Source organism: Cyprinus carpio, chromosome A1 (assembly GCF_018340385.1).
Source record: "Cyprinus carpio isolate SPL01 chromosome A1, ASM1834038v1, whole genome shotgun sequence".
Classification (NCBI taxonomy): domain Eukaryota; kingdom Metazoa; phylum Chordata; class Actinopteri; order Cypriniformes; family Cyprinidae; genus Cyprinus; species Cyprinus carpio.
The window spans coordinates 19,967,946-19,985,534 of NC_056572.1; the positions used below are offsets into that span (position 1 = coordinate 19,967,946).

Sequence of the window (17,589 nt, forward strand, 5' to 3'; positions counted from 1 at the left end):
TTGACAGATGACAGAGACTGAGAGGTTTTGGATCACTGGAGGCTGATTTGAGCCAAACCAAGTGATGAAATGATTCTGATTGGTGTGAAGGTCACTGGAATCTGTCTTTAAATAAGCGAATCTGTCACTATGTATCATGGGCCTGTCTGTAAATCTGGTCCAACAATGATTAAATATGGATTATTATAGATTAAATAATGTATATTTACTCGTGTAAATTCTTCGAATTCATACAGCCACAAGAAGAAGCATATGACCACATAAACAATTCATTGGCAAGCAAACTCAAAGCATTTCGCTTCTTATTTTCTTCCTGCTTGATATTGCTGTTGATGTCATGTTTTTTTTTTTTTTTTTTTTTTTTAAATGTCACATCCGTCAGGATTTAATCACTTTTCTTTCCCACATCTTAGGCTTGTGTATGAAAATGTCACATTCGATGCAATTAACACTTCTGATTCTTGAAGGGTTTTATTTAGAAGTTGCGCAGTTTGCTAGTTATCAAGTCCATATCTGACAGCAGGGTTTGCCCCTTCACATTCTAATGTTTTTATATATGTTGTTGGTGTATTTTCACCAAAATGTTAAATTTAATTGTCTTTAGGATTATCTCTGGCCAGTCTAAAGTGTTTTAGCTGAAGGTTGTGTCAGGACTCTGGAATGTTATGGTTCTGTGAGTATGTTGAGCTGTTATGTTGGTATGTTTTTCTCTCTGCAGATGTTGAGTGAAGCCACTCTGGATGCCCAGCAGACACAGGCCTGGGATCATTTCCGGACTCTCTACAGAGGACCATCTAGGGTACGGCTGACCTTGAAATCTTTTCTTTCCATTCTCACAGTACTCAAATGTTGACATGCCACTTGCAGAATCTGTTTACTAAAATAGCATTTTAGTACTATCATAAAAATGTTATTTTAGTTATGGTGAAGCTGTTTGACATATACACTATAGTTCAAAAGTTTGAGTTTTTTTAAGATCTTTGTAATGTTTTTCAAAAAAGTGTCTTATGTTCACCAAGTCTGTGAGTCAGCAAGTTTTTTTTTTTATAAAATAAATACAGTGAAACAGTAATATTGTGAAATATTACAATTTAAAATAACTGTTTTCTTATAATATCTTATTACCAATTTTAAAAGCAGTATTTGTTGCTTCATGTTTAATTTAATGCCTCTGACAAATAAAAGTATTAATTCTTTAAAACAAAAAAAAATTACAGACCACAAACTTTTGAATATTGTATCCCACAAGACAAAAAATAACTTAATTTAATAATAAAATAATAATTTAAACACATTTTCCTGTTCAATACATACATACTTTTACATACCCTGGTTATTAATATCTAGTGTTGACACCGCGGGCATCAATAACTGCTTGCAGGCTTTTGTGATAGCAGTGCATAAGCCCCTGGTTTGTCCAGAACATTAAATTTGTGGGCCGTTCTTGAAAAAAAGCCCCCAGGTACTTTAAGTTCCTGCATGCTAGTTGAGTTTATCCCCACATTGGCTCAGTGATGTTGAGATCCAGCTTCAGGATAACTGAAGGACTACCTTATTACAAAAGGCTGCAAGCAGTCATGGATACTCAGGGAGGCAGTACATGATACGAAGAACCAAGACTACATAGACATATTTTACTTTCAGTAATTGCATTTATTTGTCTTGTGGAATATTTGTAAATGTCTGTTATGCAGCTTCTTCAGTACTAAAATAAAATCAAGTTCTGCAGTACTAATTAATAAATAAACAAAATGCAGTTTTTGTTATTTCTAGGTTTTTAAAAATGCTAAACCTCGCAAATTCTCTAAGGCAGTGGTTCTCAAATTTTTGGTCATGCTTCCCCTTTATATAATAATAAAAAAAATCTTCAAAGTTGAAAACACATACAGTTGTTTCACTTTAACCATGTCTAACACAGTATGTAAGGATCACAACACGATGAGACTAAAGACAATAGAACCCACATCAGTTGGATGTGGTGCAACGTGACAAATCCCCGACAGTAAGCTTACAGCCCATTCTGTTTCTGACTTATTGCACTACTGCTGAAACGAAGAACAAATGGATTTGCATTGGTCACTTTGTCCTGTCCAGTGTAGACAGCTTTTAGCTGTTGCAGCATGATGCAACAATGGTTGCAATCCAGTGGAGACACGATATTTGTGTTGCTGTTGAAGAGTGAGTTCATAATAGCAGCTTGTGATCCTGTTATGAAGCAGTGCTCTTCGATGGTGAGGATCCTCTGTATGGGGCTGAGTCAGATAATCAAAGTGAATGGTTTGAATGAGAAAGATTTAGAGGAATTGGCGACTGGCGCCGCTTTATAAAAGGCAGAAAGCCAACCGCCATTCGCACACTTGATGGCAACATGCTGTTGCCACATCTGCTTTCTGTTTTGTTTTTTCCTTTTTCTGCTAATCTCCCACGCCCCCCATGCAGGACCGGTGTGCCCCCCTGGTGGTTGCACCCCTCATTGCTCTGAGGGATATGTAAACACTTGAACTGCAACTCTTTTGCAGATTTTGTGGGATTTTCATTTAGCTATTGAGAATACATGTGTCAGTGTCTTACATGATTATTGCATAACAGCGGATTGTTATGCAATACAAGGTGTGTGTTTGTGTTGCCTTTGTATATTCACTGGAGTCATTGATTCTAACTGTTTATGGGTCAGCACTTATCAGACAGAGACAATCCAAATGTCTTCATTTAAGTGTTTGACTGTCAGTATCCTGTCTGAACACACTCACACAGTCCTCTGTCCTCTGACCTGCTGTCACATCTGTGTACTAATCATTCTGTATCTGATGGTCCAGTTTTAAAATCAGGTGTGCGCATATACAGTACATTTGTATGTGTAAATATGGGAGGTTGGAAGGCCATCCTTCTCCCCCTTACTTTTATATTTATATACATTTTCCAGATTAGAGACTTGTAGTATTGAACACTATTCATGCCTTTGTTTCCACTCACAGCTCTATCCACCACATACACACAGATGCACTCACATATACTCTCACCCACATGTACACACCCCCACATACACTCACACAAACATAGAGACATTCAACAGAATCAAATGAAGGTCCGTGTCGACTCAGTGCTACTGACTAAAAACTAAGTTGCCTCAGTGTCAAATGGCATTTTGGTTAAATGTGTCCTTGAATAAAAGAGGCCAGTTGCCCCATTTACACCTGGAATTAATATTCGTTTACTGTCATAAAATAACACTTAATCAAATTAAAAGCCAGGCATAAATGCACCCAAGAGACATTTAGATTGGGTCGTGATCGAATCACTGAAAATGTATTTGTAGGTGGTCTGACATGGATTATGACACATTTAATGGTGTAAATGCATTTTTGTTCTCCTCTTTGTGTTATGTAAGTAAATTACTTCAGACTTCACATGAATCTTCTTGATGGATTTTTACTACACGATTAATGTGGCCCAAATAATTAACCCAATAAGTATAGAAATTAAATAAATAATGCTGTATAATTATCCCTTGTGATATATCTTACAGTGCATCGTCTGATCTCATGAAAAATGGTAAACACAGATATATTACATTGTAATAATTATCCATTCATTGTTTACCTTTATAAAGTATGTTTTATTAAAGCATGTGACAATCAACCTACTTGTAACAATGTAACAAGAATAATAAAAATAATAATATAATGCATTTTACCCTTCGTTACAATTATTTAAGAATAGATAAAAATGCATTGCAACATGCATTATGTACCTTTAAAGGACATAAACCTATTATGCTTCTTCACTTTTTGAATTTTAGTTAGTGTGTATGTTTGGGCCTAAAAAAGCTCTACAAAGTTACAAATGTCAAAGTCCACTCCAAAGGGAGATATTTCATTTTTTAAAAAATCCCTTCTCAAGAACTACAATGAACAGCTCATTTGGACTACAGTGTTGTTTTCCGGGGTTTTGTGATGTCACAAAGTGGCCCTATTAGCATAGACACAGCCTATACAATGCCATACAATGTCAGTGCCAAAGAGGCATTACAAGTGTTGTGTTTCGGGATGCACCAACGATCATAAGAGTCTCTATAGATTGCTGAGGGCACGGTGGTTAAATGTAAATTTCAAAGGAAATTTCTCAGGAAAAAAAAAAACCTAAAAGTCTTATTTGTTTGTGCTAATCATTTTATGCCGGACTACCTCACAAACAAGGGTCAGTTGAGTGCTGGAGTTGTGCAAAGTTTGCTTCTGAAAGAGGGATCGATACCAACGCTTTGTGCGCAAACGTCCAGATAAAGTAAGCATCACGCGTCATTTTTTGTTTTTCATAAGAGCTTCTTGGCTCTCTGTAAGGCTAATGTTGCTAAAGCAATCATTGTCTCTGCCTGTTTTCACTGATGCTATCTTCACGTGCTACCAGAATGATCGTAAATAGGAATGTGGTAGTTAAAAATTGCATTTGGAAGCAATGTGAAGTCGAGCGCTTAAATTTGTCGAACTCGTAATGTGATAGCACACGAAGGCACCGTGAGACCAGCTATGTCATGATTGTTATCGCACCATGCTCCCCGTCTGTGTAATTCATAAATCCGTATTACTATGCACAGTACAGTCAGATTACGTGATATTGTCCTGTTTTGTTGTTGCCTGTGTGCCGGAGCATGAGCTCTTGAAGCTCCACCCTCTTCTGAAAAGGGAGGCGGGAGCACCAGCTCATTTGCATGTAAAGGGACAAACACAAAAACAGTGCGTTTTGGCTCATACCCTAAAAGTGGCAATTTCAGCAAGCTATAAAATTATTTGTGGGGTATGTTGAGCTTAAACCTAACATACACTCTGGGAACATCAGAGACTTATTTTACATCTTGTAAAAAGGGGCATAACAGGACCCCTTTAAAGTGCATTATACATAAAGTCAGTTCAAGTGTTTTTAGAATTACTGTTACTGTCTAACACCTCAATTTTTTTTACAGAATCCAAAATACTCCCACATTTGCGAGCTGACTTTTTCTCGGTCTGGCTTTCTCCTGTCATCTCCTCAGACATGATTTTGTGTGATAGCTACACACTGGCTCAACCCACTGTGTTGGAGTCTCAAACAGATAGTTAGTCATTCGATTATTCACAGTAATATCGCATGTGTAGTATTAACATTTTTTTTCCCCACTGTAATTCTGTATCATGGTTATCGTCAGTGCGGATACTGCAACTCCCCTACAGCAATGTTTTTAAAGTGCAGTAAATGATCTACATTTTTCACTTAATGCAGCCTCACATTATTCATAAATAACCGTTTGCGTTTTCACATATAAATGTGGTCACTTTTAACTGTAGTTGTAAAAGGAGCCATAGTGGCCTATTGAAGACCTGCTGTTGATATTATTCTCCTGTTAAATATCATATTACCAATCAGCCCTGCAGCTCAAACCAATCCAGTCAGTTTGAGCCATGGTTATTTTCATAAACGAATATTAAGACGAAAACGATTGATGATGAAAAAATTTCGTAAACGGAAATAAAATAAAAATGACAAAATAATTGAAAAACTAAAACAAAACTAAACTAACAACAGTAAAAACTGAAATAAAATAATAATTATCAAAATAAATAATCGTTTTCATAATCATTAGGTTCTCACCCTTTGGTGGAAAAATATATAAACTGTGTGACAGTTTAGGAAAATACCTGTAACTGGCGCATCATGCACATGAGGTTATCTGATGGAGAGACGCAAAGCAGTTCAAAGCAGAGTCCTGCATGGGTCCTGCTTGATAAACGCGCACCAGCAGTACTTAACAACACACTCAATCTGTTATCCAAAAGCAGCACTAATTTAATTCTGTACCAGACCAGAACCGTTTGAGTTAAAGATTGTGAGTCGCGACCCAAACCACAACTGCATTAAATCTATTACATCAGGTAGGCAGAATGATTTATTTTCTCATATAACACAAGCAATCAAACCAAAATTAGGCATTCTAAGTTGTTGCTTTAAAGAAAAACAGACACTCAGAGCAACATGATAATTAACAGAAAAAAAGATGAGAATGTGTGTCCTTTCTGTAAACAATACAAAACTTTAGCCTAGCATCTTGTGATCACTCTGCCAGGCTTTCAGACAAATGTGCATAGGCTAAATCACATCATACACACACTTATAATTATTCATAAATGAAAAGAACATATGCAAATATGAGCCTTTACTGTTTAATGCGCTTGCCGTTATTATTGAATTTCATTAGTCCCAGTTATGATTTATGCGCAGTTGTTCACGGAAAAGTGAGCAAGACACGACAGTTACAATATTATGATTTATGGTTAAATAAGAAAAAAAGACATCTAACCATCATAACCAAATTAGGCTACATTTACTGTCATATTAAATATCTCAATACACATCATTAGATATGACATTAAGCACAACTTGTGTAGATTTATTTAGTAAAAAGGCTTGACTGCTTCATTTTGGTGTATATTTGTATATACTTTTACCATTTAGTCAATCTCAGCATGCGTTAATTTTCTGTCGGTAGACGTTTGCCTCACTAAGGCTAAATTCTTTCTTTCTTTGGCCTGCGCTCTAGAAGTGATCTGTCAATTCTGCTAAACTTTAATTAAAACTGAAACTTCACTATATAAAAACTAAATAAAAATGTGTTCACAAAATAAAAACTAAACTAAAACTAACAACAATATTAATGAAACTAATAAAAACAACTGAATTTTATAGCAATTTTGAAAATGATATTAAAATAAAACTAATTTAAATATTCAAAACTATAATAACCGAATTATCAAAATGGCGCTACGCTAATTTGGAGAAACACAGAGGAGAGGAATTGTTGAATAAAGTTTTTTTTTTTTTTTTTTCGTGTACAAAAAGTATTTTTGTTGCTTCATAACGTTACGGTTGAATCACTGATGGCAGATGGACTATTCTGACGATGCTTTTCATACTTTCCTGGACCTTGACAATGTTACTTATTTGGCAGTCTATAGGACAATCTCAAGTCTTCCTGTTTTCATCCAAAATATCTTAAATTGTGTTCCGAAGATGAACAAAGCTTTTACGGGTTTGGAATGACGGGTTTGTGTATGTGCTGTCGTTCTTTTCCTGTCTCTGTGCTAGACTTCACACTCTCTGTAATGAGGAAACAAACTACTCTAAACATGACATCATGTCAAACTGAGCTTCTTAGAGATGAACAAACAGGCTCATGTACTCAGTGTGGATATCAATGTTTATGAATACAACACATAGTACATGTATGTGGAAGTGTATGTGTGGATGGTGCAGGTAATGCAAAGTATTCACTCCTTAAAAACTCCCTCACATCCCTTCCTATACAATTTGAAATAACTGTTTTCTGTTTTCTGAGAGTCAACAGCTGGAAGGAAGATGTTTGATGAAACCAGAACATTTTAGTCCTCTAAAGTTTGGCAGACCTAATGCAAAAATGGGGTTGCAACTTTTTATAGGTCCTGAAAGTGTCCCCAAAGTCTAGAGCTAAATAAGTGACTCATTACTTGAAAGGGCTCTGTTAAAGGGGTCATTATATTTTGAAGTGCACATAGTCAAAGGTTGTTTTATTTTTTGCTATGTTTTAGTGGGTAATAACCATTTTACCTTGCTTTAATGCACAAAATTCACAAAACACAATTCAGTTGTTGTAAAGCAAAACACCTTACAACTCAGCAGATAAAGAATTTTACTAATATACTGTAGTATAAATTTCAGTGTAAAGTACTAAAGTTGCACCTTTGCTTTCATATCACATATTTGTTGTCTGCTTTTTTAACCCCAAACATTCTATGAAAAATTTAGTGTATTTATTTTTTATTTTACCATCATTGTGTTAGTTTGTTTGTTTGTTTTTTTGCAAAATTAAGGAAAAAGATTGTGGGAAAAAGTGTTATACGTTATATTCCGTCTTCAGCGTATGTAGGTTCATAGGAATGCATTTCTTTTTCATGGTGAATAGTGTCTCTTATTATGAATAGGGTGGCCTTGGTAAATATAAGCTAGACAGAGAAATATGTTCTTTCACGCAACCAGTAAAGGAATGTTTGATGGATATCCCATGCATCTTATTGTTAGTAATATTCCAGCTTGAATAGTTTTATGTTCTTCTTTTGGTGTTCAGGAATGCCAGTATCTAATGTCAATATCCTGCTTCCGCTGTATTACCCACAACATTTGTGTGTACATATAAGCTTTTAACATTTGACATGGATTAAGACAATTTTACAACATAGTTTTAATAAATGAAACTTGAGAGGGAGTTTTACATTCTGACAGTTACAATAATATAAAATAGTACAAAGAAAATGATCAAAAGACCAGGGAACTTTCGATTTTTTGTGATATGAATTAAAGATGTTAATAATTCAACAAAAGGAAGATGCTGTGAAATCATGAGGCAACACTGATAATACAGTGCCTATAAAAAGTATTCATACCCCTTTTGTTACGAATACTTGCAGCCTTATGTTAAGCAGCAACTTTATTCCCCACATCAATTTACACTCCATACACCATAATGACAAAGCAAAAAACAAGATTTGTGATAACTAAATTTCAAAAACTGAAATAAATACATTGCATAAGTGTTCATACCCTTTACACAGTACTTAGTTGAAACACCTTTACAGTCTCAAGTCTTTTTGGCATGATGCGCCAAGCTTTGCACATCTGCATTTGGCAATTATCTGCCATTATTCTACTCCCCTCTTCACCTCTCAAGCTCTGTCAGCTTGGATGGGGGCTGGCAGACATTTTCAGGTTTCTCCAGAAATATTTGATTTGGGTTCAGGCTGTGGCTGGGCCACTCAAGGACATTCACAGAGTCAAGTCAAGTCATCTTTATTTATATAGCGCTTTAAACAAAAAAGATCAAAGCAACTGAACAACATTAATTAGGAAAACAGTGTGTCAATAATGCAAAATGACAGTTAAAGGCAGTTCATCATTGAATTCAGTGATGTCATTCATCGCAGTTCAGTTTAAATAGTATCTGTGCAATCATTTCCAATCAAGTCAACGATATCGCTGTAAATGAAGTGTCCCCAACTAAGCAAGCCAGAGGCGACAGCGGCAAGGAACCAAAACTCCCAGAATGGAGAAAAAACTTTGGGAGAAACCAGGCTCAGTCGGGGGGCCAGTTCTCCTCTGACCAGATGAAACCAGCAGTTCAATTCCAGGCTGCAGCAAAGTCAGAATGTGCAAAAGAATCATCTGTTTCCTGTGGTCTTGTCCCAGTGGTCGTCTGAGACAAGGTCTTTACAGGGGATCATACAGTTGTCTATAAGCCACTCTTGCGGTGTGCTTAGGGTCATTGTCCTGTTGGAAGGTGAACCTTCTGCCCAGTCTGAGGTTCTGAATGCTCTGGACTGTGTTTTCATTAAGGCTATCTCTATATTTTGCTGTGTTGAGCTTTTCTTCTACTCTGACGAGTCCCCCAGTTCCTGCCACTGAAAAACAGCTCCACAGCATGAGGCCGCTACCAGCACACTTTAGTGTTGGGATGGTACTGTGTAGGTGATGAGCAGTGCCTGGTTTCCTTTAAACATGATGCATGATATTTGATAATTGTCAGTCAGTTTGAACCTTAGATTGTATAAAAACTTGGACGTAGTGTCAGTGACGTCACCCATAGACTCCTGAAGAGCGTTTTTGAAGCTCAAAGTGTGTAGATCGGGCTGTCGCCATCTTGGCACTGCGTGACTCTCCTTGATAATCGAAAATGGGCAAAAAGGCGGGAGTTAGTTGCTGAAGCCATGCCCACCTAGCGCGAGGGCATTGTCAGCAGCGTCAATCCACCTGTCACTCACATGGCCACGCCCTTAATTATGCAGAACTTTAAGGCTTAATATAATTTAAACGGATGAGTTATAAAAAAATTCACCCCCTCACAGTTGTCATTAATGCTGTAAACTTGGGCATTTTAACATGGAGCTCAATGAGACTGCTTCATTATGGAGCTTGTCTCTTGCAGCCAGTCAATGAAATGTGGAGTCTATGGGATTGACTCCCTTTTGCAGCCATCCTAAAACTGCAAGTCAATGAATTGCAGTTTTAGTCACTTAATACCTGAAATCACAAAAAATAACACCAGTTCACAAAAAGGTTTGAACCTAATAATAATGTTAAAGCCCTGATTGAAAGTAGAAACACTGACACCTGTTCACACAAAACGGACATTAAAAAAACTTTTCTATTTGATCAAAAGTGACAGTAAAGTAAAAACACTTGCAATGTTACAAAAGAAAAAAAAAATGTAAAAAAAATTAACAGCACTGATAATAAAAGGAAATATCTCTTGAGTAGCAAATCAGTATATTAGAATAATTTCTAAAGGATCGTGTGATGCTGAAGACTTCAGAAATGATTCACCTGACAATTCACCTTTACATCACAGGAATAAATTACATTTTATAATACATTACAATAGAAAACAGATATTTGAAATTGTAAAAAAAAAAAGGAAAAGAAAACTATTTCAACATATACCTGTTTTCTCTATATTTTTGATCAAATAAATGCAGCCTTGATAAGCATAAGATTTGTATCAAAAACATAAAAAAAGTACCCACCTCAAACAGTGAGTGTTTTCCCTGCAGAGCTTTAGGGTGGGAGATGAATTGACATGGCCGTCTCCCATGAGGGCTGATAGTCAGGTAAACATGTATCAGTCTTTTGTGCCGATCGCTTCACACAATTATCCTCAAGAGTTTTATTAGAACTGTTTGCTCACCACACACACATACACATTCCCAGCAGACTTCCCATAATTAACACAGCAGAACTGCACAGCCCAGTTCTGAGCTCCTTAATTAAACCGTAAATGGTTTCAGAGGATGAGTAGATGGAAAAAAAGACCAGAGCGTCAGACAAGGTGTGTATTTGTGCTTGTGTGGTTAGTGTCTCCCCTTGTTCCTTTGTCTGGGTGAAGATTATGGAATTCTAATTTGTATTAAGAAACTGAGCTGAACAGATTGAAGATGTTTGTGTGTTTGGGAGAGAGATTAATTAAAATGAGAAGTGAAAAGCAGATTGAGTGTTGATGTTTTTAAAGAGACACTACCAACACCTGAGAATACTAACCTGGCGTGTGTGTGTGTGTGTGTATGTGTCTATACATGTTTTGACTGTACTTGTGAGGACCAAATGTCCTCACTTATAATGTGAAATACTTTGACAACCTGCTATCGAGGACATTTTACTGGTCCTTGCTTGATAAAGTTTTGGATGATATAAATCATCCAAAATATGTTTTTATTTAAATCTAGCATTCTGCACATGTTTCTGTGATGGGTTAGTTTGGGGGAAGGATGAAAGAGCCGCGAGTTGCTGAACCCTGGGTTAGGTGATAGAAAATATCATTAACCTGATATAAATTTACTGGAAGTCTATGCTATATACTTTCTGAGATAGCAAAACAAGTGTGTGTGTGTGTATTTCTTCAAAGCATTAATGAGAAGGCTACCAGACACTGGCAATAAACTGCAGTCGTAATTATGTCAACCCTAGCATATGTGTGTGAGCGTATGCGGGTGCGTTTGAGAGTTTTTGAAGTGCTAAACGTTCTGAACCTGCTGATTAAGCTTACAGGAACATTTGATTTTGACCAGGAGGAAGTGAAAGATGTGTGGTGTTCATGTGTTTGTGTTTGTGTGTGCTTTATTTTATAGTCTTTCTGAAATCTGTGTGCGTGTGGGAGGAGGTCAGGGTTTCTCTGATGCTTTGTCAGGGCTGAGCTTTGATTGCTGTCTTTGAGGTCCCAGTCGGTCCATTTCCCTTCAGCGCTGCAGTTCCAGGAAGAAGGCGAGGAAGACGGATGAAGCCACTGGAAAAAGAAATGTATGTGAAGACAGATGAGACAAGCATGCAATAAAGAGGAACAGAGCTGGAGGAAAGGGATTGTGTTGATAGGAATGAGTGGAAGGATAATGAAATAGCAGGAGCAATGAAATGGTGGAGAGTGTTCGGAATGAATGAATTAGAAGGACAAGATTTAAGAGAGGTGAAAGGACACAATGAGGGAGGAGAAAAAAAGGCATATGATAGACTATATGGACTTTCACTTAGGGGTACTTTTGACTCTTTTGGAAAATGTTTCATTTGTGTGAAAATAAATGTTTCAGCATGTCCTGAAAGATCTGATCATGGCCTTAAAGGAATAGATGATCCAAAATGTTCTGAAAACATACTCACCCTCAGTTCATCCAAGATGTAAATGAGATGAGTTTCTTCATGGGAATAGATTTGGAGAAATTTAGCACTTGCTCACCAATGAATCCTCTGCAGTAAATGGGTGCCGTTAGAATGAGAGTCCAAACAGCTGAATAATGCAGCTGTCAACAGATGTAACGCACACGACTTCAGCCCATCGATCAACATGGTGTTAAGTGAAAAGCTGTGTGTTTGTAGAAACAAATCCATCATTAAAATGTTTTAACTGTAAACTTTCGCTTCCAGTCAAAATACAATATCCCAAGTTCTCATGCAAAAGAAAAAAATTAAATAGGGTTCAGTCCCAAAACAACGCGTTCTTGAACATTTCTCCTTTAAGCAATCTTAAAAAAATAATGATAAAGGAATTAAAGAAATGACACAAAATTAAAAAGGTTTTATAATCAATTCCCTGCAACTTAAAGGAATAGTTCACCCAGAAATGAATATTCTGTTATCAGTTACTCAATCTCAAATGTCAATCAAAACCCATTAGACTTTCATTCACATTGAAAAATTATTTTGAGCCAAATACAATGGCCTGTCAAACCAGACACTTGATGAGAAAGTCTACTTGCAGCACAAAAATAACCATTACAAACACAATTCTAGAATACATAGTCACAAATATGAGTTTTCTGCATTTATCAAGCACAAATCTCTTGTTAGAGAATGCGGTATAACAAAGTATTCTCAAAGAAATATGCATTCCTTCAGACCCCTATTAAGCTGATTTATTTTCCTTTTACCCGGATGCTAATATCAACAGCTCAATGTCTATGTGGTTCTGGAAAATTGCTTGCTTTGTCACACAGTTCTTAGTGTGAATAAACCTTCAGGCTCTCTTTGGGCCCTTATCCATATATGGATTTTACAGTAGGCACCATCGCACACAGCATAGTACAAAGTGTGTCCTTTTTCATATCCAGCACTTTGACAGCTCTCCACCAGTGTAATTAAATCATACACCATAGTTTTCACACAAAGGCGAACTTTTCATACATCGCCTCCATGAATGACTCACCCTGAGAAACCATTGCAAGCTAACATGCTCAGAAGTACAACACATGAATTTGTGTAAAGATGTGTTGTAGTCTCTAAAGGTAACTAAGCTTTCCTTAAACAAGCAGACAAACAACCATTTCTATAAGTTTATTCTATAGATGCAGTATAAAATGAGAATGAAACATGGTTATTATGGTATCTAAAGCCACAGTTTTTCCCAGAGGAGTGTCAACCCTGGTTAGCAGTGTGGAAAATTGCTCATAGTAAAGTATGATAGAAAGACTGTTACTTGCATCAGACTTGCCCAGACTTCTTACTCTGTGTTTAGCCTGTTTGCTAACAGTATGGGGGTAATAATAAAGCCACCGCAATGACAGAGGAGATGATTAGCGACTGACGTGCTTTCAGTGTCTGTATTTGCTTTTATCCGTCACTCTCCGTAGCCTTCGTTTAGCAGGTGTCCGGTTTAGATAGGGAAGCAAAAGAAATGAGGAATAGAACTATGGCTTATAAATGGCAGTTTGATTTGAAGACTGCTAATAAACAGCAGGAGAAAGAAGAGGGCATGAAATGAGTGAATTGAAATGAGTAATGCAGATGGGTTTGATTCTGAAAAGTTGGTTTGCCCACAGAAAAAAAAGGACTCATTAGAGAAGGAGTGGACTGGAATGAGAAAGGGAAAATATGAGTGAGATCAGAGAGAGAAGGAGAAGGAGAAGATAAAGATGCAAAGGAGGGCTTCAAAGTGAGGCTGGAGAGAGAAGGATAGATTATGCTGTTTGATTCATGCTGTTTCGTTAAATGCGCATTGATTGCTCAGGCTGTAACAAGGTCCCTGCTGAAAATATACACATTAATGAATGGCTCTGGACAGGCTAATGCTGCTAATGAGTGGGGGTGGGTGGGTTGGTGTGAATCTGTATTTAAGCTTTTTAAATCTTCTGAATATCTTTCTTCATGGTGCAACCCAGGTTACTGCATAACTTATACCGGCCAACACCAACAGATTGGTTCAGTTGTCAGTGTGAGAAATTCCGATTTTAAATAATGGCTCATCCCTGTTCAGTGTCGCCTATCAGTGGTATAATATCCACACTGTCAGTTTCCGCTTTTAGAAACTATTATAGCAACACACGACATTAATGCTGTCACAAATAAAATGAAAATGAAATGAAGTGTGTTGATTGCAGCATTAAACTGAATTCTGCTCTCTCACTAATTCTCTCATCATAAACAAAGTGCAGTTGTACGTATGATGTAAGTAGGATATTCATTCATCAAACAGTGTATAGACAGCTTTAATGATTATAAGGGCAGTTTTTTGAGAGTGCTTAAACTTATGTTAGACTTAAGTCAGTCATACAGTTTTGGCCAAAAGTTTTGGCAGTGACATGAATTTAGTTTTTTGCAAAGTTTGCTGCTTCAGTATTTGTAGATTATTTTCCCACATTTCTATGGTATACTGAAAAACAATGATAAGCATGTAAGTTTTAAAGGCTTTTATTTGCAAAAAATATAATGAGTCAATATTTAAACCGACCCTTGTTCTTCAAAACCTCTGCAATTCATTCTGGCATGCTGGATATTAGCTTCTGGGCCATATCCTGACTGATGGCGATCCATTCTTGCTTTGTGGGCTTCTGCTTGTCCACTCACCTTTTGAGGACTGACCCAAGGCTCTCTGTGAGATTGAGATCAGGGGAATTGCCTGGCCACAGATCCAAAATTTCAATGTAATGATCTTTAAGCCACTTCTTTATCACTCTTGCTTCGTGACATGGTGCTCCATCATGCTGGGAAATGCACAGATCATCACCAAATTGCTTATGGATCATTGGAAGAAGTCGCTCTTGCAGGACATTTTGATACCATTCTTTATTCTTGGCAGTGATTTTAGGCAGAATTATGAGAGAGAGCACTCCCTTGGTTGAAAAGCCAATTGTTTGTCCAGTGAAGCAATTATTTTAAATGCATCTGATCACTCTACACAATAATCTAGAAACAATGTGAATGAACACCACAACAGCTTAACTGTACTGTTCCTTGACAGTGTAAAAGTTCTTTGCTTGTTTCTCTGTATAATTTATTCACTATTTGAATAACTTAGGATACATTATATCTGTGAACATGATTCAGTTATCTCTGGATGGTGGAAACCATGGATATGTATAAGTAGATGCCTCATGGTACTAAAACAAAATCACATGTGACCAAACCTTGTCAGTTGGGTGCAGGAAAATTACTAATCATTTTTATTTTAATTTAATTAATTTAATTTTTTAATGAAAGTTTGTATTGAGAAAAAATCAGAAATTGCTACAGGGAAAGCACTTTGAGACACATTAAGAAGCTTTTAATACTGTTTATTCATCTTGCACTGTTAGCAAATGGTTTTATTTTTTATTTTTATTTTTTCTTATTTGCCTTATTGGCAGCTGCTATGGCAGTGTAGTGTCCACTCAATCGGCCCGATTGAGGTATCCAATGGTGTCTGAAGGTTTCCTGCAGTTTTATTATGACATTAAATTGGATTGAAATGCAAATAGGTTGTTTGTCCATTTCTAATTATTATTCTTCTGATATTTGATTATTCTAGTTAACTCATCACTTCAGCTTATTTTACTTGTTTATTAGGAATTTATGTCGCTCAGAGCATTTCGCATCGGCCGTTTTACACACACCTCATGGTTACAAATTCTCCACTCTGAACATCAGTCAGAGGTTATTAAAAATAATATTTAATAGGCTTCCTCATGCTTGCCATTGTTTAAATAGTGATCCTGTTTTGCCCCCTACAGTCACATATGTACATCTTAAAGCTCAAACAATAACCAGAGGTTATGCTAGTACTATGAAGTATGCCGCACCATGCTTGCTAATACTTCAATAGTATTTTATCTAGCCCCCTGTAGTTAATCTAACTACATAACTTAAATAGAGCTGAGACAATAACCAGAGGTTATGGCTAGTACTATGAAGTAGCATGTTTAGATATTTGTATTGGAAAATACCCCCCCCCCCCACACACACACACACACACACACACTTCACTACAGGCTCATCTGGCTACAAAAGTGCCCTGATCCTCTTGCAACTTTTCCTTAAGTACTCAGACCAAGACAAATTTCCTTCAAATGGAGGCAGGAACTAACAATTGGTAAAAAAAAAAAAAAAAAAAAAAATCATTGAAAATATATCACAAATCACAGTGGAGCTATAAATATATATATATATATTTTTTTGGGAGCTGTTACAGAAACAATTTTACAATAAATATTCTGATTTGATGTCAAGGAAGATAAGATAAGAATTATGAATTATTATGTATTTATGTTAATACTTAGTTACAGTGACACTTATACTTCTTATTTCTGCCAGGAATGCAAAATCAGTCGAGAGTTAGTGATAGTTTGAATAGAATAACGTGTCACAAACCTGTACATATTCAATCACGTTTGATTCCATTTATTTTTGATCAGTGCTTCGCTACACAGCATACAATCATTTACTCCAAACGTGCGCACATTTTGTATTCACACGTTTGCCTCATATTTCTTTAAATAGAATAGAAGCATCATTTCTTAATGACTCGCAGAAAGACTATTCTCTGCCGATATCAGTCAATATTGCATGATCATAATACCCACGTGGTAAACTTTCTGTCTCATAATACATTTATGCGTCAGTTTATTATATACAATATCTCCATTAGGTCACGGTAGAGTGAGTTTTGAGCAAAAACATTGTGTATTAATCTCATACTGTAACGCTGAGTTTCTGAAAAGGCTTGCATGGATTGAGGCGCGTGAACTAGGATCACGAAACCCAGACGGTCTTAAAGCGGGAGCACTGACAGTCAAAGTCCATTTCTGATTGTATTGTAGTTTCTATTGTCATCTTGCAGTATTTTACTTGACAAGGTTTTATTAAAAAAAAAAATGTTCTGAGTGTGTTTTATATGCTCTGTTGGTGGTTGGTGGGGTAGCATCACGCGGGGGATTTTTTAAAAATTATTATCGTATAATGTAATATTAATGTTATTGTCATTAATGTTTTTTGTAATAAGTATTTTAGCTGTTAATTTAATTATTAACTACAGGTTTTTTTTTGTTTGTTTGTTTGTTTTTTACACTGCCACACTTTTCATCTCTGTTTTCTTTGTTTTTCAGCTTGCTGTTCTGACAGAACTCACACATTCTCATGGCAATGAGAGGCCCGGTCTGTCGAACCCTGTCCATCCAGGAACTGGAAGTATTTATCACAGCGAGAATTTCCAGTTAAAGCTTTCTCCTCCACCACTGGTGGAGGAGTAGATTATTCCGCCCACTGTTACAAATCATAATAAAGCACTACCATGCCTGTACAGAA

At 36.6% G+C, this 17,589-nt stretch overlaps 1 protein-coding gene across 3 annotated transcripts in view; it reads left to right on the forward strand.

Annotated features, from left to right (window-relative positions):
• LOC109054114 (vacuolar protein sorting-associated protein 8 homolog) overlaps positions 1–17,589 on the forward strand; it is a 107,861-nt gene extending 90,272 nt beyond the window's left edge. For all 3 annotated transcript variants that reach the window (XM_042756933.1, XM_042756948.1, XM_042756938.1), the window contains 2 exons: positions 719–799; positions 17,391–17,589. In XM_042756933.1, coding sequence (XP_042612867.1) covers positions 719–799; positions 17,391–17,534 — 225 coding nt within the window. In that variant the 3' untranslated portion in view covers positions 17,535–17,589. The remainder of the gene's footprint in view (positions 1–718; positions 800–17,390) is intronic.